This window comes from Spinacia oleracea, chromosome 1, assembly GCF_020520425.1.
Source record: "Spinacia oleracea cultivar Varoflay chromosome 1, BTI_SOV_V1, whole genome shotgun sequence".
Classification (NCBI taxonomy): Eukaryota; Viridiplantae; Streptophyta; class Magnoliopsida; order Caryophyllales; family Amaranthaceae; genus Spinacia; species Spinacia oleracea.
Window position 1 is genome coordinate 118,847,027 of NC_079487.1, and position 22,839 is coordinate 118,869,865.

Here is a 22,839-nt window from a genome sequence, read left to right on the forward strand (position 1 = left end):
AGAAGTATTTTACAACTTTTTTTAAAAGTCATTTTTTTCCAACTTTTTATAAAAAAGGTTATTTGACACAAAAGCAAAAGATCCCTGGTCAACAACAAAAAAGAGCAATGACAAATTTTCCCAATTTACAATTAAATAATACTTTTTCCGTTTTATAATACTCGTATCTTGTTTTAGAAAACGTGAAAAGTAATACAAACCATTTAAAAACTGCTCCCATCCTCTCTCCCTCTCTTATTTTCTAGGGTTTATTTTCTTGGCATCTCTAAGCCGGAATAGTCTAATTTCTTCGAAAATTAGATTATTCCCAACCCTTTTCTTTCATTTAATTTAGTTATTGTCTCCTAAATTCAATAAATTTTCACCATATTGGTGGAGTTCGTCCTTATTCGTTAGTCGCCCTTTGGTGGAGTTAGTATAAGTATATTTGGTTTGTTGTTAAGTGGATTCACTACAAAAAAAAAAAGCTCATATAGCGACGGACCAAATCCACCTCTAAATTGGTCAAATCCGTCACTATATGTGCTTAGGGACGGATAACATCCGTTATTAAAAACCTTGTCGCTAATTCAATTTAGGGACATATTCCATAAAACCCGTATCTAAAATTTAGGGACGGATTCAAAAATCCGTCACTAAAATTAGCAAGTAAAAATAATTGCTGCCTATTGTTAGATGTTCGGTTCAACTCTGTCCCATTATTGGTTCGAAATCTCGCTTAGGTCAACCCGGTACAGCTTTGCAAGGGGAAGGGGGATCGAACTTGTGACCTCAAGGAGAAACTCCAACCAACTAAACCAAGTACAACTTGTATACTTCTATGTGTGAAATTGATAATAATTAAAAGAAATATTAGAAACGGATCTAGAAAATCCGTCTCTAAACTAGGGACGGATTTATCATTCCATCTCTAAATTAGGGACGGATTTAAAATTCTGTCTCTAATTTAGAGAAATTTGCTAAAACACTTTAGGTAAGGATTTTAAAATCCGGTCTCTAATTTAGATCTAACTTTCTACGAAGAGTCTAGGAGAAATTTCTCGAGGACTTTACGTTTCAAAATTGTTAAAACATATTAGGGACGGATTTTGAAATCCGTCCCTAACTTAGAGACGGATTCTGAAATCCGTCCCTAACTTAAAGACGGATTATAAAATCCGTACCTGAATTAGAGACGGATATATATATAAATCCCTCGATAAAAGTAACGACGGATTTTCAATTTCCGTCTCTAAATTTGAGTATTCCGTCTCTAAATTAGAAACGTTATAAATCCGTCGCTCTAAATCCTTCTCTATACGAGGTTTTTTTTGTAGTGATTTATGTAGAATTGGTTTGTTGGTAAAGTTTATGCGGGATCGCAACATATATCAATTTTTCGAGTACATTCAAATGAATCAAGTGGAAATCATCCTCGCGGCTACAACAAATCGTTGGAACCTCTATTTGAAAAGGCTGCATGTTCCAGCGTCATATACGAGAGACGTTCTACAATGCAAGATTCATTCAACGACCGTAGTTTTGATGAAGGAAATCTTTATTGGATTCAATTTGTCATGTACTTGTTAGATCTATATTTCTCTTGTAAATGTCGTATTACTCTTTATTAATGAATTAATTTTCCTTTCAAAAAAATAAAAATAATACTCGTGTCTTTTGAATTTTTTTACGTTGTGCACACATTTTACTTTGATTACCATTGATGATTGATACGTAGTTATTAGTTAACATAAAACACAATATGTAAGATTTTGTTATCGTCTCAATGCGTATTTTAAAAGTATCAGCCTTTTGAAAATATTGTTGAAAGAGAACTAAAGCTATTATAATTTTATAACGATCAATATGATGCATTTAATTACACAAAAGTGACCAATGTTGCAATTAAAAGAGGTTAGCAATTTTTCATGGTGATTTATGTAACAATTTTTAAAGTCAAGCAAATACTACTTCATTGGGCGGTTAAATATCTTAGAGAGAGCTTGCCGTTGCACATTTAAAGAGCGAAAATCATAACAAACCACATCAACAAAAATTTAAAAATCAAATTTGTTAACAACTTGATAAGATTACATACATTTTTTTTTTTGAATTTTTTTGTTGGTAAATTAATGTGAAATAAATAAAAACGATATAAAACGAGAACGTGGGATTCAGTTATAATTAACTCCTCTAAAACACAATTAAATAACGAAAATGGAAGAAAATACAAGTTCAAAAAAACAAAAACATAAAACCATAAAATCATCCGCAAAACTTCTACAAAAGATGAAAACCCTTGAAAAAGAATATCAAAAATTTATAAGTTCATCCTCAATTTCCAAAAAATGCAATAGTTTTGATAATTCTCCAAGAAAACTTATGTCTGCCCTTCAACATCCACCACCAACAACATCAACAACAAAGAGAAGAAGAAGTAGAAGGAGAACATTGTCATTTCCTTATTGTTCTCCATCAACAATAATTTCAGAAAGTAATGGTGAAGTTTGGAGGGTTAGAGATAATGAGTTGGCTTTAGAAGAGATCATTAGGAGGCACCGTAAACTCGGGTTCGAGAGCGGCCGACTTCGAGGGAGGAGGCTTTTTCAAGAAGAAAGTGATGATGATGATGAAGATGATTATTATGATTATGATTATGATTATGATTATGATTATGATTATGATGAAGAAGATATTATTAGTAGTGTTTGTGATGAGGTTAATGTTGATGAAGTGGTTGTGAAGGAAGTTACAAGTATTGGAAATGGTAAGAGGAAGATGTTGATTGTTGTTGGATTAATGGTGTTTATTCTTCTAATTACTTGTTTTATTTTAATTGGAGGGTTTGATGAACATGTTAGTGAAGTGAAGTTTGTTGTACTTCCAACTTGATTCTTCCTAATTTTTTGTCAATTAGAGTAGAAAAACATTACATTTTGTATTTTGTTTTACTTATTTAAGTAATCATATTTATTCCCTCAAAATAAATAAATAAATCATATTTATGTTTTTTTGGAGGAATCTTATTTTGATTTGATGTTAGGGTTTTTGGTTTGTGTTTGGAAACAAGAGATTAGGGCTGTCAAAATCGGCATTCCACAAAAATCAAAGTAACCCTCCCACGGCTCCACACATTCAATCTGCATAAGCACAATGACCTCGCACAAACTATTATCCGATTATACCCGAAATGATTATATCTGACCTGCAGTCAACCGATGACCCGATTTGGCAGAACTACAAGAGATAGTTGAAGAACGCAATTAGGAAGGTGGACCATGGTGCACCTTAAGAACACTAGTATATAATTAAAAGTACACCTGGTTACGTGAAAAGAACATGAATGTATTATTTACTTATATTTTTAATAAGTAGTGAAATAATTATTGTTTTTAGAAAAAAAAAGGAAAATATTATATCGCATGTTCTTTTGTCGTAGTATCGTGTTTTTTTACGTATGCACATATGTTGTTTTGGTGCACCATGTTTCATAGTCCACATATTGAAGAAGAACGCTGTATGCAAATTACAAATGAATAAGGAGAGACTCGAACCTAAAACCTATTACACACAAGCTTTAACTTTTAACCATCGGGCCAAGACATTACACAGCTAGTTGCAGCAAAATTGAAATCGTAGACAATTGATTGCACATTTGTAATCACTAGCATACGTAGCATATATTCTTTCGTCGCCTTCATTTGTCTCATCCTTAAAAGTATATGCACTATGAATCTATGATTGGAAAACAAATCATGTCCCTTAACATAAATGGTAACGCCCTTTGCCGACGACCCCTATGCTAATTGACATTTTGTCACCTTTCAACTTGCAGGTTTGGGTACATTGACCTTATAGATCCAAATTATTTAAATGGAATTTAAATTGGCTCTGATACCATGTTAAAATAAAAATCGAATAATATTTATTTTCTGTATTATTTGTCAATAAGCATATCACATTATCAACATTTGTATACAAGAATGCAATCCCAAAAATATCCTACAAGCACTACAAGAAAACGCGCTGTTACCAACTGATTTTACCGACCGCACTATATGTAGTCGGTAAAACAAAATTTACCGACCACTTTAAGAGCAGTCGCTATTTATAAATTTTTCACCCTAGATTTTCACCCTTTTTCTGGTCTTCTCGCTACCGGCGGCGTTGATTTCGATATTAAGGTATTCTCTCTCTTTATCTCTCCTTTATTTCATCTGATCTGAACTAACCCTTTCGATTACTTCTTGACTGTCTCAATTGTAGCTCGATTGTTTGATATTGTAGTTATGCTTTAATTGATATGTTGGTATGATGAAATATTCTAGTAGGATACTTGATTATCTATTTATCATAATATTAGTTGCTTCTGTTAATTTTGATGCTGGGATAGGGTTAGGGTTTAACGGGTCTTGTTACTTTTTTCCGATTTCGAGTGTAATTTTGACGGTAGTGAAGCTAAGAACAGTTAAAAATCATTCAGATCTCAATTTCGTGTAATTTTGAAGCTCGAATTAGTTAGATTTCTGTGCACCAAGGAACTGATTAAAGTCATATCAACATAGTAGTAACTACTACGAAGTATTGAAGTTGTAGTTGGTATGGCCATTGGGGTTATTGGTTTATCCTGATACGGAGTACGAATAATATTTTCTCAAGCTACAATCTCCCCTTTTTCATTACCCCTGTGCATTTTAGTGACTAGCTTTTCTACTAGTGGTTAGTGGTTCGACACTTCGATTACCTTCCCAACATAAGTGAACCCTAAAATTGCCAAAAAATTTTATGTTGAACGCATAGGCAACTTTATGAACATGCTTCTTTAACAATAGTCAGACTCTTGACGATGCAATCCAATTTTGTGTATTCAATATTATTTTTGCAATGGCATCAGTTTTCTATAATGCTTGAACTACCTGATGTGATTATTTCAGATATGGAAAGTGGAATCGGAAGAAGCACAAAAGAAAATTCCAACAGCTTCCTATCAAACTAGTCTTTCTTATCATAGCTCTGCAGTGAATGTTCTCAAATTCTCTCCTTCGGGTAAGAATTATTCTTGCTGACTTGCAATTCTTCATTTTCTATTCTTACGTGCTAAAAGTTTCTGGCACTGCTTCAATAGCCAAAATAACTAAATAAGGTAAAATGCTACTAGCCTGTTCTCTAGGGCTGCATTGAATATGATTTTGGTTGTTGAAAAATGCAAGGTTTGTGGATCTATTAAATTTAACACTTTTCCTTTTGTTGTTCATATTTTGAGGATGACATTGTCTGCCAACACCGTGTCCGCGCAATTCAAGCCGGAGAAAATCATCCACCACCGTGGCCGCGCAATTGTAGCCGAAGAAAATCAACCACAAGGTTCAAGAACGGCAGCCGCGCAGTTGTAGCTGTCTAAAATCAACCACCACCGTGACTGCAATTGCAGGCGTCGACTTTTCCCACCTCAGGTAACGTACCTTTGATCTTAATTTCATCACGAGATAATGCTTCAATTTTACAAACCCTAACTTATTTTAATATCAAATGTAGTATATTCATTGTAATTCTCCGGCTTCGTGAACTCTTCGGTCTTTTAGGGGTAAGTATTCTCTTGTCTCTTCTTATGTTGTTAATTTACAATTTGAAAAAAACCGTATATTTTTTCATTAATTTGAAGAAAATCCTTTATTTTTACTATAATCTATATGGTATCTTTATTCTGGGTTTGGTGACAAAAAAACCTTGAATGTGCCATAAAATATGTAAACGGTTTAAAATGATAAGTTTGGTTTCTTAACTCAAAGTTGGGCGAGAAAATGACATTTTAGGCAAAGTATGACCTATAGCGACCAAATAAGCCTTAAATGTGAGTAAATATTTTTGAATGTGTCTTAACAAGTTAAAACTAAGCATATAAAACATGTAATAAGTTTAAAATCTGCCCTTAGGTCCTTTAGTTGAAAAATGGGAGCGAAAACGCCTTGGTTTAGCCATATATGACTTATATCGACTAAATAAGACTTAAATGTGCTTAAATTGATTAGAATCAGTCTTAGAAACCTTGAATGTGCCACATAAAACATTTAAACTGTTTGAAATGATAAGTTTGGTTCCTTAGCTCAAAGTTGGGCGAGAAAATGACATTTTAGGCAAAATATGACCTATAACGACCAAATAAGCCTTAAATATGAATAAATACATTTGAATGTCTCTTAGGAAGTTAAAATTAAGCTTATAAAACATGTAATAAGTTTAAAATCAGCCCGTAGGTCCTTTAGTTGAAAAATGGGAGCGAAAACGCCTTGGTTTAACCTATATATGATCTATATCGACCAAATAAGACTTAAATGTGCTTAAATAGATTAGAATCGAGCTCTTGTACTTTTAAACATGTAATAAAATTAAAAGTACAAGAGCTCAATTTTTTTGTCCCTTAACAAAAGTACAAGAGCTCAATTTTTTTGTCCCTTAACAAAAGTTCCTTATTTATTATGCAAGTTGGTTTAATATATTTGTTATGCATGGGTGATAATCATTTCAATTCTTGTAGGAGGACGATCTACTTTTGAGGCAAAGGGAGAGAGAAGAAAGAGAAGAAGAGCGACTAGAGCATCAAAGGGAGAGACAAGAGAGAGAAAAATATGCCGCCCACATGAAAAAGGCAATGGAGTATTACGAGAGGATGTTCAGCGGGGCACCTTTGTGTTAGGTAGTTAGTATTCTTGTATGAGTTTGAACTAGTTGCAACTTTCCTTTTTGAGTCCTATATATTATGAATGTAATAACATGTTTAAACAACATCAGGTGTATTATGAATTTTGTTGTATGACTTTGAACAGGTTTAATATTATAACATTGAGCATGTTTCATACGATTTTACAGGATTTATATAAATTCGTATATACAGGCATATATAAATGATCATGACTGCAAAATGATATTTGCATACATACAAATTTACCGACCACTACAGGCAGATTACAGACTACAAAATAAGCCTAATAGCGACTAGAATTAAAATTTAGCGACTGTCAAACGGTCGCTAAATTACCGACCACAAGTGCAGTCACTAATTTAGTGACCGTCTTAGCAGTCACTAATTTAGTGACCGCCAAGGCAGTCGCTAATTTAGTGACCGCCAAGGCAGCCGCTAATTTAGTGACCGCCTAGACAGTCGCTAATTTAGTGACCGCCTAGGCAGTCGCTAATTTAGTGACCGCCTAGGCGCCTAGGCAGTCGCTAAATTAGCGACCGCCTTAGCGGACGGTAATTTAGTGACCGCCTTAACGGTCGCTAATTTAGCGACTGCCTAGACGGTCACTAAATTAGCGACTGTCTTGGCGGTCACTAAATTAGTGACTACATAGGTGGTCGCTATTTCTGTCGATAAATTTTAGCGACCGCCTTTCAGTCGGAGTTTCCTTAATTACCGTCCAGGTGAACACTGACCGCCATTTTGCGACCGTTGGCGGTCGCTAAAATATTTACCAACCGTTTTTCGTGTTTTACCAACTACTTTTGGCGGTCGGAAATTAATCAATTTCTTGTAGTGAAGCTATGCCGCTATGGGACTTATAGGACGCGTCCTAAATTAAACAGACACGGATAACATACCTGGTTCATACGGAGCACTGTGCTCTAACACATATTTGTTCATCTCTAATGTACTCCATATGTGAGTGTCATACACTCATACACAACCTTACAATTCGTTCCCCATCTCAAACAACTTTGAAGCCAATTTGGTGCAAAACAAAAACACTTTGGATATTTGTAACACAAAACCTGATAGTTTATTAAAACTTGTATAGGCAATTTATCGTTCATTAGTTTACAAAATAACAACATTTGGCATAAACCAAACTTACAAGTCTTAAAATAAATAATTTAGTCACCAAATGTTTTCTAGCTAGAAATTAAGAAAACAAATTAACCTTAAGTTTTAAATTCATACTACGTAGTTAATTTGGTTTTTTTTTTTTTTTTTTTTTGGTGTTAGCACCCGGTTCACCCTTAGGGCTAATCCGGATTTGGGGCGAGTTCTGGGTGGATAGGTTCCAGTCCCCTCCCAATTGTTGTTGCGGGGGATCGAACACGAGTTCTCCCTACCAAGTTCAGCCTCAATCACCACTGAACCAATTTGTGACTAGACTACACACACATCCGGACATACCTGTATACATTATGCCTTTGTTTTATCATAGCACTAGTACCGTAGTACTCCGTACGCCTTTATTCATTGGCAAGTAATTAGGTTTCCACACATTATTGGTTTGTAGTACGTAACTGTACAGTAAATCATATCATACAGCTAGCCAGCTAGCTAGTTCTTAGTGCACGAAGTCCTTATACAACTCATTTGATAGCCGATAATTAACAGATGACGGCAATGAAAATGAATGTAAGTCTAATTTGGTAAACTAGCAGGAAAAAAACATTATAATCAATCTCTATAATAAGGCAATCTCATCCATAATCTTGTGTTTTTTTGCATTAATTTTCGTTTTCATCCAATAATACTCCCGTGGTAATACTAGTATAGTCTAATAGATCTATGGTAATGAAAATTTATGAATAAAACGAGACATAGTGATGAATATTGATTTTCCTTAAAATTTTACATACAAATTCATTTATATTACAATATACTCTATTAGCACGCACGTAGCATTTGTTAGCAGCTACCAAACCCTAGTACTCCCGTTGTTCCTGAAAGTTCTTCTTGTTTTCCTTTTTTTTGCGTTCCTAAAAGTTTCCTGTTTCTATTTTTGGACATGTATTTTGTCCAAAATACCCTTATATTTCTACTTAATAACACACAATACCTAAGAATATTTTCATATTCCACCATCAATTTCCCCACCATCCCTTATTTAATTCATTCTAATTTCCTCATTTAATCATCCAACCCCACGTTTATGATTTTTTTATTACTTTATTAAAAATATCTTCTCTCAGCTCTTATTCGTTTCTTTATTAATTTCCTTCATTTCTTTATTATTTTCTTTTACACCCAATCATTATAAGATTCTATTTTCTTAATTTTCATCCAAACCCGAAATATGAACAACTTAAAAGAACAGAGGGATTAGTATTTGAAATACTATCCTTTTTATGGAATTCTTTGTACGTAGTATATTTTATCATGTCATTTTTGTTTGTTTAATGCAGTTTACTCCCTTTTTGCCTCAAATACGACCGAGACACGTACATCTACAGTTTACTTTATCAATAATTAAGCTACTTTTTAATTAAGCTTTCTTCTCTAGCTCAAAATCACTATATTAATGAATTGATTTTACTATAAAGCATTCACCTACTAGCTAGGGTTTGAAAATCCGTGGCATTTTTTGCTAGTGGTGTTGAGATCTTGATGGAGATCCAAAAGAATGTAACCCCGAAGCTTAAGGCTTTGTTTGGTAGGGCGTAAAATGGTTTTCCATGGAAAACATTTTTTAAAGGAAAACACAAATTCAAACTAGTTTTCATTTGTTTGTTACTTTAAAGGAAAATGAGAGAAGATGGTGAAGATTGAGGGGAAAAAAAGAAGAGGAAGGTAAGGAGGAAAGAAGAAAAAGTGAGTTTCCTCCCATTCAAATGGGAAAGGGGTTTCCACCTTTGAGGGAGTCATGAAAAATTGTTTTTCTTCCCTTATTCAACCAAACAACGTAAAATAATTGAAAAGGGGAAAATCGTTTTCCATGAAAACGTTTTATGCCCTACCAAACGGAGCTTAAGAAACCTCATTTGAACTTATTGAATTTATCATGATGCATTTTTCATCTCTACAAATGAGTTGATTATAGGGATCTTTTACCAAAATGACTACTTTTATAATTTTATTTACTAAAATAGCTACTTTTGAATTCTATTTCCCAAACTAGCTACTATTTATTCACCAAAACGACTATTTTGACTTTGAGGCAAAAAAAAAACAATGAACCGATTTGGTTTGGGTTTTTTTTTTTTATATATATATCTATTGAACCGGTTTTTTCTTTTTTGATGATTGAGGTTTGTTTTATTAAGTAGGAAGGAGCCATAGAATTGGACGGTTGCCCAATCATTGTGAAAGCTCAGAGTACAAATCAGTCTTAAGACTTACAAACCAAAATAATCAAAATACAAAAATCGCTGGCCCTTAGTTACAGCCAAGCTAATGAAATCATCAGCTCTCGTGAGTCCTTTCTGGTTTTGTGGATGGTTTCAATGCCATCCCCGTCCTGGGATGCGCCCCGAATATAGATAGTGATGAAGTTGAGGTTCCGCGGTCCACCATTAATCTCGTTACACCACTTTACCGCGATTGCGGAGTCCGACTCAATTATGAGTTTGGACTAAAAAACAAGTAATTTTTGCTACTAGCCGTAAAGCATTCTCAAATAAAATCAACCCAAAACATAAATTACAAACCAAATAATAATTACTTTATTATTAATGAAAAATAACTTGTATTATTAAACAAAATCACCTATTCTAAAAAACAAAAAACTCAAACCAAACCGGTTCAGTAGTTCACAATTAAAAAAAAACCAAACTGGTTCACAATTAAAAAAAACCCAAACCGGTTCACTATTAAAAAAAAACCAAACCGGTTCACAATTAAAAAAATCAAACCAATTCATTGATTTTTACTTCAAAATCAAAATAGTAGCTAGTTTGGAAAATAGAATTTAAAAGTAGTTATTTTGGTAAATAAATTTGTAAAAATAGCCATTTTGGTAAAAGGCCCTGATTATAGAATGAATGAATACCATAAGTTAATCCAGGCCCAACAGAAAATGAGCCATTCTGAGTTAATCTCGTTGATTGGGAAAATTTTCCAATTAAATGACATTTTCGTAAATAATTGATGCTTTTATTACGAAAATGCCATCAAGTTTGGGTTAAAGTACAGTGACATGTCATCAAATATGGCCACATGTACGGTCATTATTGTATTTTCATAATACATCAACCATTTTATAAGATACCGTCAACAACTCGCAATATACAATAAACTTTTACTAATAAACAATCTACAACTATAAATATACAGTCAATCACTTACCAATAAACAATATTGCATTTTAGTAATTCATCAGCAGTCATAAAATATACAGTCAACGATAAGTGGTATACAATCAACACCGAGTAATATGCAGTCAATAACTACAAATATACAGTCAACACCTAACATTATACCACCTACAGTTTTCAAGAAAAATATTTACGAAAATACCATTTAATTGGAAATTTTTTCCAATCACTGAAATTAACTCGGAATTTCTCACAGAAAATCTTCTTCCATGCATGATTTATACTTTGGATAAATAACTCTTATTGGCTTTGAGCTCAACTTACTTTTTTTTCTTTAAAAAAATTAACCTCCGTATATTGTGAATCAATTTAATTTTAAAAAGGCATACAACATATAAAAACAATCCAAAACTTGTAAATATGAGGAGTAGTAAGTATATGAAAAATTGAATCAAAAAAATCAAGATTTCTTTTACCAAACTATGATCACTGCCTTGTACTGTGGAATACATATCGCGCAACTCACTGCACCACTCCAATAATTCACAGATTCTTCTTCAACAGGATTGCTTATGACTTAAAATCATTTTATACTTCAAAATAGGACTTGAAAATGGCGTGAATAGAAAGTATTCAAACAAATTAATTGTAATAACAAAAATATTGAAGAACTAAGTAAAAAAAAACCAAGAAACGAAAAGAAGAAAGTTTACCATGGGAAATCGCAATATCGGAAGGAGAACCCATCAATCCACTAGAAATTATGATAATTTAAAGATCAATTTACAAAGAGATTATCAAGCTAAGCAAACTTCACCTCACGACTTTCTCTCACTTAAACTTTAATTAGTGTATGAGCTTTAATTCTATGAGTAATTTTTTTCTCTTAAATCAACAACTTATTTCTAGATATGACATACAATGAGTATATATAGTGTTAGGGTACATATTACAATCCAAAGATCATAAACAAATTACGTCGATCTAAAAACGACCTAGAAACAAAAACAAAGATTCAGCCGTGCAGGAACCCGCACTCGCAGGTTTTGCTGAGTTGAAACTGCTAGGGTGCGGGCAAGGACCCATCATCCGCGCGATATGGCGCGGCTTCAAGAAAGCGTCCTCCAAGTTCCTCTTTCACTCATAGCCTCCGGCCCTTATTATTTTTCTCTTGTTAAACCAAAAAAAGCGGTTAAATCCACCACCAACATCATTTTTTTTAAAAAAAAAACATGGTCATCAAACTCAATACATTGCGGGTTGCGTCTAGAAATCGAACATAAAGTAATTAAACATTGTAATTAAACTATTATTCTACATTTCCAGTCTATAACAAATTAAAAAGTGATAATCATTAGTAACATATTCATAACTAACTTCAAAAAATGAATCAATCAATTGTATACTTACCTGCTAATTATTGATCGATTTGCATTAATCACTCATTATCGATTCGATCATCATAGCGGGTCCTAGTGATCATCATGCATGCATGGTTGTTTTTCCTAGCTTGATTAATTAGGAACTAATCATTAGATAATAAAACCAAATTAGAGCATACATGAAAAAGAAAAGAACCCAATGTAGCCAAGGACAACTTGCCGACACATATTATAACATTATGCTAATATTAATAAAATCCGGCAAGTCATCCTTGGCTGCATTGTGAACATTTTACCTCTTCATGCATGCTCTACATGGCACCCATGCATGCAACTAAATATTACTATTTGCTTGGAGTAAGAGCTTTCATAAGCTACCCTCCACAACTTTCATTATGTTCAATGTAACTTATGTATTTATAGGGCTTCTGAATATATAGAGCGAGTGAACTTAATTAATTAACCGTCTCCCAATAAATATCTATATATCCCTTATTAGAGTTCGAGTCCCACCATATATACCCCTAACCCAGTGGTAGATCTTGAACCATTTAATTAGGAGTAGTAAAGGAATCAAGCAATATAGTAGAAAAGTACATATAAGGCTACTAGTACCAATTGTCTGTTGGTTCAATGTTGATTGAAGCTGAACTTGGTAGGGAGACCCCGTGTTCGATCTCCCGCAATAACAATTGGAAGGGGACTGAAACCTATCTACTCATAACTTGCCCCGAATCTGGATTAACCCTAAAGATGAACCGGGTGCTAACACCAAAAAGTTAAGGCTACTAGTGGTTTATACATGCAATACGTGCATGACATTTTAATAAATGTTGTAATTTTATACTATTAAGTATATAAGCATTAAATATTATTTAAAAGAATATTTTGTATGTATTTATAAATATTATTAACCTAATGGAGGTAGTACAAGTTTTGGTTTTTCAAGTGGACATCAAAAAAGTCAACATTGATTAAATACTACTGCCTTATGGGATAAAGATATTTCAAACGCGATACGATTATACTTCCTCTGTTCTTTTTTAAATGACACAATTATTTAGGCACGTTTGTCAATGCACGATTTCAAACACTAATATCATCCATTGTGGATAAGAAAAAATTATAAAAAAATAATATTTAAAAAATATTTATTGAGACGAATCTAATAAGACCCCACATGACTATGTTTTTTCCTATATATAAATCACAAAAAAGTCAAAGGAGCTTGTGTAAATAGTGTTAAAAACTCACTTGTTTCCTGTAAATAAGAACGGAGAAAATAGTATACAGTAAAAAGTACATTTGTTAACTTTCTTTTGGCATACTACTTTTCATTTGAGGGGCTTTTGGCATCACACTTGTAAATGACATTAATGCAAAGTTCAACTTTTCTCAAGATTGTCGAATATGTAGATTATCTTAACAAATCCTAACCAATTTCACTAATGATGAATCGAATATATTAATTAGGAGTCAAAGTTTGACTAACATTTTACTCATTAATTATTATTATATTTTCATTATTTTATATATACATGCACACTTTTTAAAAAAGCACTTTTTAAAAAAGCACTTTTTAAATGAAATCTTACTCCATATCATCATTACCCCATTGCTTTAAAAGAGGCTTTTGCAAAAAGCGGGGTAAGAGGGGGTCGGACGTACGCAACTTTACCTCTGCAATTGTAGAGAGGTTTTCAATTGACCAAAAAGCGATATTGAGACGACAACGGGACGATCATTTTCTAGTTCATGGGAAGGAAGCGAAGAGGTATATATCCATTTTAATTTAGTCAATTACATCCCACAACCAAAATAACAAATGAATCTTTGGTTCCATCGGAAATGAACATTGAATCTTATTCCATATATATACTTCCTAAATAGTAGATCAATATTACTTATACTTCCTCCGTTCCTTAATGTTCTTCCCGGTTGGAATCAGGGAATAGATTAAAAAAATGAAATCTTGGTACTATTGCGTGTAAAAAATTTTACTTTTTGGAATAAATGAAGGAGACAGAAAATAATAAAGAAATAAAGGAAAGAGAGATATTTTATTTAAAAATCATAAAATAAGATGGATGGATGTTTTGAGGAGTGTGAATATATTAAATAAGATGGGTGGAGAAATCAATGTGAATAATTGGGTAGGTGAATGGAATAAAGGTAGTTTATATGGTAAAAAATTAAATTGTAGAATGACGGTATTTTGGGGGGAAATAATTTGCCAAAAAAAGAAAATATTCACAATGAGAGAACAAAAAGGAACGCCAATTCGGGGAACGGGAAGAACATTTACGCACGAATGGAGTATTACTTAACGGTGTGTTTAGATGGGAAGATAGAAGGTTAAGGGAGAGAGAGGGAGGGAGGGAAAGGGGGGAAGGGAAGGAGAAAGAAAGTTAGGGGCCAAGGTAAGTTTCATTTCCCTCCAAATCTCTCCAATTTTAGAGGGATGGTGTTTACAAAGGGATGGATCAATTCTCTTCCTTTCTTCGACATTCTATCTAAACAAGGAAGCTTGTATACCTCCCTTTCCCTTTCCTCTCCTCTATTTCTTTCCATATCCTATTATCCAAACAAAGTGTGCATAAAAATATTGGTGTCACCCTTCTTACAATCTCATGCAGTAGAGATTGAGTGCCAACGGTACCGTTCATTTCATCTTGATTAATGGTAATTCATTAGCCCTCCCTACCCCTACTACCTAAATGTATGAGTTATAATTTCGAAATCATTTACAATATTTAAAATTGTTATATAATTTTCCATACTAATCCAGTAATCCACCCGTTTCTAAAAACTTGTAACACTTGTGTATAGAATACGTAGTAGATAGTAGGAATTGGATCTTAGAATAAAGGGAAATAATTTTGGAAGGAGGATGCCCTATGTAGTAGACTAGGGGTGTTAATGAGCCGAGCCTGCTCGTGAACTATTCGATACTCGGCTCGCTAAAGCTCGGTCAAAGTTCGGCTCGGGCGGGCTCGACTTGAGCTCGGGTTCGGCTCGAGATCTTAACAAGCCAAGCCTGAGCTATCCTAAGCTCGGCTCGAAAGCTCGTGAGCAAGCTCGAGCTTTAATAATACTGTAATTTTTACTACTTAAGACTATCCCACATTCGTTATTGCAAAAGAATGAAAGAATGAGATGCATATAAATTAAACTCATATTGCAATAATCATACTTTATATGGGCCATTTGGTTTGTCAAGCTGAGGTGTTTCTCTTTGAAGCATTTCGTCAAGGTCTTGATGAGGAAATGGAAAGGGGTGCGAATGTAAAGTGACTAAAGGACTGGCCCCCAATTATGAGGATCTAAGAGTTCTTGATACACCAATTGCTGAAAATTCCTTCAGGGGAACGACCATTGGAGCTGCCATGACTGGTCTAAGGCCTATTATAGAACTATAGAAGGAATGAACATGGGATTTATTTGTTGGCAATATGGCATTCAACCAAATCTCAAACAATTGTGCACGTTGCATTACACTTTTGGAGGACAATTTAAAATAGAGAATCACATTTGTTAATGGCAGTAGTTGAGACTTTATTACTGACAAAGTTTCATTGTCCCATATCGGCAAAAGCAAATAAGTAGCCAACTAGAATCACTTATAAAACTAAATGACTATTAGGCTGTTTGGATATGGCATCAAATAATTCCATTTATTGGGCCCTATAAAGTCTAATATTTTGTGTCTATTTTGGGCTTAGCTTATTTTGAATTGGGCTACAGTTATTCCTATGCTTGAACAAAGCACGAGCCGAATCGAGCTTGGTTTCGAGCCGAACCGAGCCTAGGTTTGAGCCCGAGCTCGAGCTCAGTTTTCAAGGCTCGTCGAACTTCGAGCTCGAGCCGAGCCTAAGGTTAGAAGTTTCGAGCTCGAGCCGAGCTTGCCTAAGTTCGGTCTCGGCTCGGCTCGTTAACACCCCTATAATTCTTTGTAATAGGCGACAAGGTGACCATAATGCAAGACGAAGGGGCAAGTAGTGGTGAAAAGATCTTGGGGAAAATGGGCATCGTGAATGCGTGTATCGTATCCTGCTTTTATCCAAAATGGTCAGGCTTTTTTGGGTCATAATTTTCATTTCGAAACGTGGCCCATAAAAAGATTTTCTTGGGCCCATTCACATTTATGGCAGAAAAGTGCATTGGGAAAGGAGAAATAACTCAATTAGTGTTTTTAGATTGCATTTTTCACTTCGCCTTTCTACGGCTCTAAACGATAGAGGCCCTACTTCGGATGCTATATTTAGATCTATTTAGTTTACATTATTTCAGTACTTTAATAGTTTAATTACTTATTTCTGATCATATAAAAAATATAAGTTTAGATTAGATCATATTATACTAGATCATATCAAATCAGAAAAGAAAAAAAAATTTGTTTAGTTTAGTTTAGATTAGATTAGGTCATATTAGACCAGATAATTTCAGATCAGACAAACCATATAATTATTTCGGATAATTATTATTATTACTGATTATGTACATATCATAATCGATATGTATAAATCATAGTCGATATGTCCAGATCATGTCCAAATCGACACCAATTTGTCTAATTCATGTTCTGATCTGGGCCGATTTTGTCCAAATCGACATCGATCTACCCAAATTATATCTAGACCGGCACCAATTTGTCTAAATCATATCCATATTGCTCCGACCTGTCAAGATTATGTCCATATCTGAATCGATCTATCCAGATCATAACCATTCTCCCCATATCATAACTGGTATGTCCAGATCATAATCGATATGTCTAGTTCATGTCAATATCAGAACTGATTTGTCCATATCGTGTCCAAAATAGAACCGATCTGTCCAAATCAGAACAGATCTATATAGATAAGAATTTATCAGTACATATCATGTCTAAATTGTTCAGAACCGATAAGTACATATCATGTCCAGATTATAACTTATTTGTCCATTAACCAACACACTAATTCCAATAGGTCATATGTGACCATAGTGAAACGAAGGAAGTACAATACTAATTTGTCACTCGCTAAGTCTAGCCACAAAGTGTGTGAAAATTATATACTTTGGTCTTCAGGCTATGCAGTTTTCACTTGAAATAAGGTACTCTGTATGATATAAACGTCTACCTTTTGTTAATTGTTGGAGATATTTAACGGTTAAAGATGTACATTGACAAATATACTAATTCCAAACGATTATGCTATAGTTTGCTCTCTCATATGATCTTCTAATTCAATTGTAATTTTATTGTATATTTATGTAAAGTACAAGAAAAAAAATTATCAAGATTTTTCTAAATGTATATTTTTAAAATGTCTAGGTAATTTTACGGAGTACTAAATTTAACAAATACGAAAGTAAGTAGCTTTGATATGTAATGCATGGGGAAAAGATAAAAATTATGGCATGCTTGTTTGTTTTGAATCTTTTTAGTTTGGCATTATTTGATTTGATTTGATTTTAACAAGAATAAGTATTAAGTTCTTCAAATAAGGTGAAGAAAACATGGGTAATTAAGTATCCATTTTTAAAATTAAGGATTATCTCATTTGATCATTTCTTCAAATTGTTCAAAAGTTCCTATATGTATTTTCCTGAGCCGCCTGCATTCCTAAATTTAAATTCAGTCCATGTGTTTGATATTTTTCTCGCTCTGGTCACTACTACATTTCTGATCAGATGCAACGGTCTAGAAAAGGCTAATGCGACACCTTAACGAGAACCGTTGCAATAGAAAGGACTAATGCAACGGTGCCTTATGTAGCATTTCATAAATTTGGGCTAATACAACGGTTGGTCTTAGCCGTTGCAATAGAGGAACAAATGCAATGGCATATTGGGCTAATGCAACGGACGTGGTAATGAAATATATTTCCCCGCCTACACTTTTACTTTATTCCCTCCATTGTTTCCCAAATTTCAAAACCAAGCGCACTTGATTTATTCCGAAAATTTAAATGAAAAAAATTTAAGAACAAACACAAACACTTTCCTTATTCTAGAACATCTCCACCACCGAAAAATAGAGATGAGAAAGACTGAGAGCGAATACGCAGAGGTTTCTTTACAAGGTTAGGGTTTCAACCAAATTGTCGCAAGATCTAACAATTTGGTCTGCAATTCGCAATTAGGTCCCAGCTTAATCATATTTCTTGTAAGGTGTAGCAATTGGCTGCGAGAATTCTCTCACGTCGCTTAATTGCTGCTCGAAATGGTCTATGCATCGAGAGGGTTGAATTGGGGCTTTTCAATAATAATTCAAACAAGTCATCTGCTACTATTCACGGTAAGCAATTGATTCACAATTCAGATTTGTGTATTAATAATATGAATTTGGATAATTTTGTGAGGGTTTTGTTCGATATTTGTTCTGTTTTCCCCTTTCCTGGGAAGCAAAATTAAACACTTGCTGAAATTATTCATAGTTGATTATTGGAATATTTTGTAAATTTTAAATATTTGATTTAGTTTTACTAAATTTTGATGATGGAAGGTCAAACAGTCATGAGTTTCTAGCCTATAACTTAGGGCTACTTTCAATTGTGTTATATTTGGGAATATTTGTTAAATGTACAGAACATTACTTACATGAATTTTGAGCATTTAACAAGTAATGTAGCATAGGCTGAACAAGGAATTGATAACTAATGTTAAGTTCATGTTACAACTTTTACACTCACCATACAGCTTTTAAAATCCCATTAACAAAAAATGAAAACTGAAATGGATAGGCTCTTAGCATTTCTTTTAATAGAGTAAGTTCTGAAATAATTTATTCCTAGGAAATTTGGTTAGTTTTGAATGAAATGATTTGAGTTGGGTTTTAAAAAATTGTAATGTTCAATGGTTGATTTTATCATGATTCGATTAATACTTGGTCTTGCAAACAAAAGGGTGTCTTGATTTTTTGATTAATCTGGTTGTTCCGTTTGTTGAATTTGATATTGGCTATTCTCAGGATAATTATTTAAGGGTCTTGCAACAATATCTTGATTGCGCAAAGTCCAAGCACTGTAACCTGGGTTATCAAGCTCGTGACGAGATGGTCAGGTACAGTAATCTCAAGCTCTCGTCAATATTCAGACTTCAGAGAATACATACACTGCTAAAGGGCTAATGGATGTTTTTGCTTTTATTCGTATCACATGTGTTCAGTCAACATCAGTGCCCTGCTTGTTTATCTTTTGTTGGTCTTTACAAGGTTTTGATTTTTCCAGCTTGTGTGTGCAACTTGTCCCGCATTGTTTAATTTACTTCTTTGCTCCTTTTTATGTCTTGATGCATTTGATAAGCTTGTCGATATTGGTATATAATTAGATATTGATATTTGACAGGGCACAAAAAGTGCAGCAGCTGTTAAATTATATCCATAATCATGTGTCTGCGAGTTAGCATCTAGATTATTTATGTTCACAAATTGTGAGTCCATTCCAACTTCAGATAGGGCAAATGAAACATTTGTGTGTTTTACTCTGTGTGTTTTGTACGTACCCCATTCTTCTATCAAGCTTAGGTTGTTTAATAGTAGCTTACATTTCCCTAGAATAATGTCCATGGCTACTTCCTTTCTTTTTTCATGACCTCCATTTCCAAAATTGAATACAACTTATCCTCTAAGATTCCGGGTTCTCAAAATTGTCTTTTGAACACTTTTTCACATACTCTCTGCTTCACCTTGATCATTGCACCATTACTCAATAGTTTTTCTTTGTGTCGTTGGTTGTTAAGCATTGATTTTGTACCAGAATTAAATATCAGGTTCAATTTAAAGAGGATATGAGAGCTGAAAAGGCTTTAAAACCTGCTTTTATGGCAGAACAATATTGTGGGTACTATTCCTGATGAACTGTAGGGATGCACCAATCTTAGAACTTACTCATAGGAAGCATACCGAAAAGTTTCTGGAACCTCTTGGGTTTACAAGAGCTTCAGCTGAGTGTGAACCGGCTATCAGGAACCATACCTCCTGAGCTCAACCACTGCACAACCCTCACTCACCTAGAAGTTGACAACAACACTCTTTCAGGTGAGATACCGGAAAGTATTGGCAAATTGAAGCTTGACTCTTTTCTTTGCCTGGATAATAACCTCACAGGGAAAATTCCCACGAGCCTAGCTCAGTGCGAGAGCTGCAAGCACTTGATCTCTCTTACAACAGTTTTTCTTGCTAATTTCCCAATTAGTTTGCATGTGAATAAAGAAATCTATGCTTAATTAAACTTTTATTTATGTTGTTCCAATTTCATGCTTAATTTCCTCAATTTAAGAAAGAATCGCTTCACTAGAAGTATACCACTTTCTTTGTCAGGTTGCTCAAGCCTGGAATTCTTCGACGTGCACTCGTATGGGCTCACAGGCTCCTTGCCAGATGCATTTTCTAAACGTCTACAGTTTGTAGACATATCAGACAATAGACTCTGTAGCTGATATCTTTTTGTTTGGTCTCCTTTCTTTTTTGCAGACGCATATGGATGATTGCAAAGAGGCAGACAAGAGAACAGATGAAGCAACACATAGGATTTCAAGGGGACTTTATGAAAAGGTATATGTTTGACCCTTCTAAATCTCCCTTTTTGGATATCTATGAAGTTGGGTTATCTAGTTTTACTCGAGTCTTGACTCTTGACTATGGTTACTTGTGGTCTTCATATTTACTATTTAGGTTGGTGCTACTGAATCAAATAGAAGAGAGAGAAAATAAAAGAGTTATACCAAACTGTCCTTTGTTACCATGGTTGTGTCCTATTTATATATCTTGATGTCGGTGCTTACATAGGATTAGCATACCTTTACCATATTAATTCCCCTTTTGGGTGCAACAAACAATTATTATTGGAATTTCATAAACGAGATACTCATGATGCTTCTACTAGTGATCAAGGTTTTTAAAAGTTGTAATAGATCTATTTATGAAAAGATGGATGCGTCAATCTAAGACATTTTCATAGAAGGGATGAACTTATTCTGTTTATACTTTTGGTTCACTGAATAATTCCGTTTATAGCAGCATTTATTCTGAACTTATTTTACAGGGCCATTCAGTTACTAGGAAGCTAAATTCAGATGGCAATGTGGACATACAAACACTGTATAATCTGAATGAAGGTAAGATCATTGTAGATTAATGGAAAATGTATTTTTTTTCTTCTCGTTAGCTGTGAGTTGTAAAAAAGGATAATTAAATTTCCTGATGAACTCGGAAGCTTTGAAGATGCTTGGAAAAGAAACGGTGAAAATCATCTGCCACCACGTCCAGGTATATTCACTTATTCAGCATCCAGTTTACCCACTGACTAAGATTTAGTTCACTTGTGTGAAATAGTATTGATTATAAGATCTAGGAACTATCATGCTGTCAGACGCTTCACAAGTTTCTGTGTACTGTTAAGGACCATAACATTCAACCTTATGTATCTTTTGTCTTATATCATGAACTATTACTAACATATGAGAGACACTGTTAAAGTTTCTAATTTCTATCAGCTCTTGATCTCTTTTGCCTTTGTTATTTTCTGAAATCTGCTGCTTGCTTGTTATACTTAAAGGGAATCTTTGAAAGGTTTTTAATGACCGACGCAAATGAAGAGTTTTCCACTAGTGATCTCTAACTTGTGCCCTTTCGTGATTTAAACTTGCAGGAGCATGGTGAGCTAAATGGAGAAGAAATGTAGATCTAGCAATGACACGGTGGAGGCTCTTGTTTGTTTTTGAGTCATTTTGTGATTTCTAGTAATGTACGTTGAATTTGTTTATGTGGATTTTAATTTTATGCATTTTGTATTTAGAAACAGTAAATTAATTAGTGAACGATTATTTTGTAATGCATGTGTCCTATGGGCACTAATATTGTAATATTACTCTTTAAGTCAATGAAAATCTTTTATTATTGACATCCTTTCTTAATTTAGAATAATAATTTTAATTATTATTATGAATAAATGAACCCGTTGCATTAGGCTAAAATGTGTTGCATTATTTCTTTAAGCCATTGTAGATATCCGTCGCATTAGCTAAAATAACCGTCGCATTAGCTAAAACAAACCGTCGCATTAGCTTAAATGTCCGTCGCATTAGCTAAAGAACTGATGCGACACCCATCTAAGGACCGTCGCATTAGATGTTTATCTAATGCGACGGTATTAATTTTACCGTTGCATTAGGTCACTGATCGTCGCATTAGGCCTAATGCAACGCCACCGGATGTAAGGGTCATTTGTCGTCGCATTAGGTCTAATGCGACGGATTTTGATGCCTAATGCTACGTTTTTAGGCGTTGCATCTGATAAGAAATGTAGTAGTGGGTTGTAAGGTGTGATAGAGAATATACGTAGAGTATTTTGTAAATGAATGTCTCTACATTTAATGTTAGTTTTCTAATATTAATAGAATTGTGCATATATATACTAACCCTTTAAATATCAATCTAATATTAATAGAATTGTGCATATACTAACTAGGGATGGCAATGGGTCCAAGA

At 34.0% G+C, this 22,839-nt stretch overlaps 1 protein-coding gene and 1 long non-coding RNA gene across 2 annotated transcripts; one reads left to right on the forward strand and one right to left on the reverse strand.

Moving 5' to 3' along the window:
* Window positions 1–11,713: 11,713 nt before the first annotated feature.
* On the reverse strand, window positions 11,714–12,820 carry LOC130466170 (uncharacterized). The gene is made up of 2 exons (XR_008926186.1): window positions 12,394–12,820; window positions 11,714–12,153 (listed from the first exon to the last, which is right to left on the reverse strand). It is a non-coding gene; the product is annotated as an uncharacterized lncRNA (long non-coding RNA).
* Window positions 12,821–18,355: 5,535 nt separating this feature from the next.
* Window positions 18,356–22,252, forward strand: LOC130466171 (uncharacterized). Its single transcript, XM_056834872.1, has 7 exons — window positions 18,356–18,648; window positions 19,321–19,412; window positions 20,671–20,704; window positions 20,824–20,904; window positions 21,395–21,467; window positions 21,566–21,618; window positions 22,001–22,252. Exons 1-7 carry the CDS (start codon window positions 18,574–18,576, stop codon window positions 22,031–22,033), a joined length of 441 nt encoding a protein of 146 aa, XP_056690850.1. The 5' UTR covers window positions 18,356–18,573; the 3' UTR covers window positions 22,034–22,252.
* Window positions 22,253–22,839: the final 587 nt, after the last annotated feature.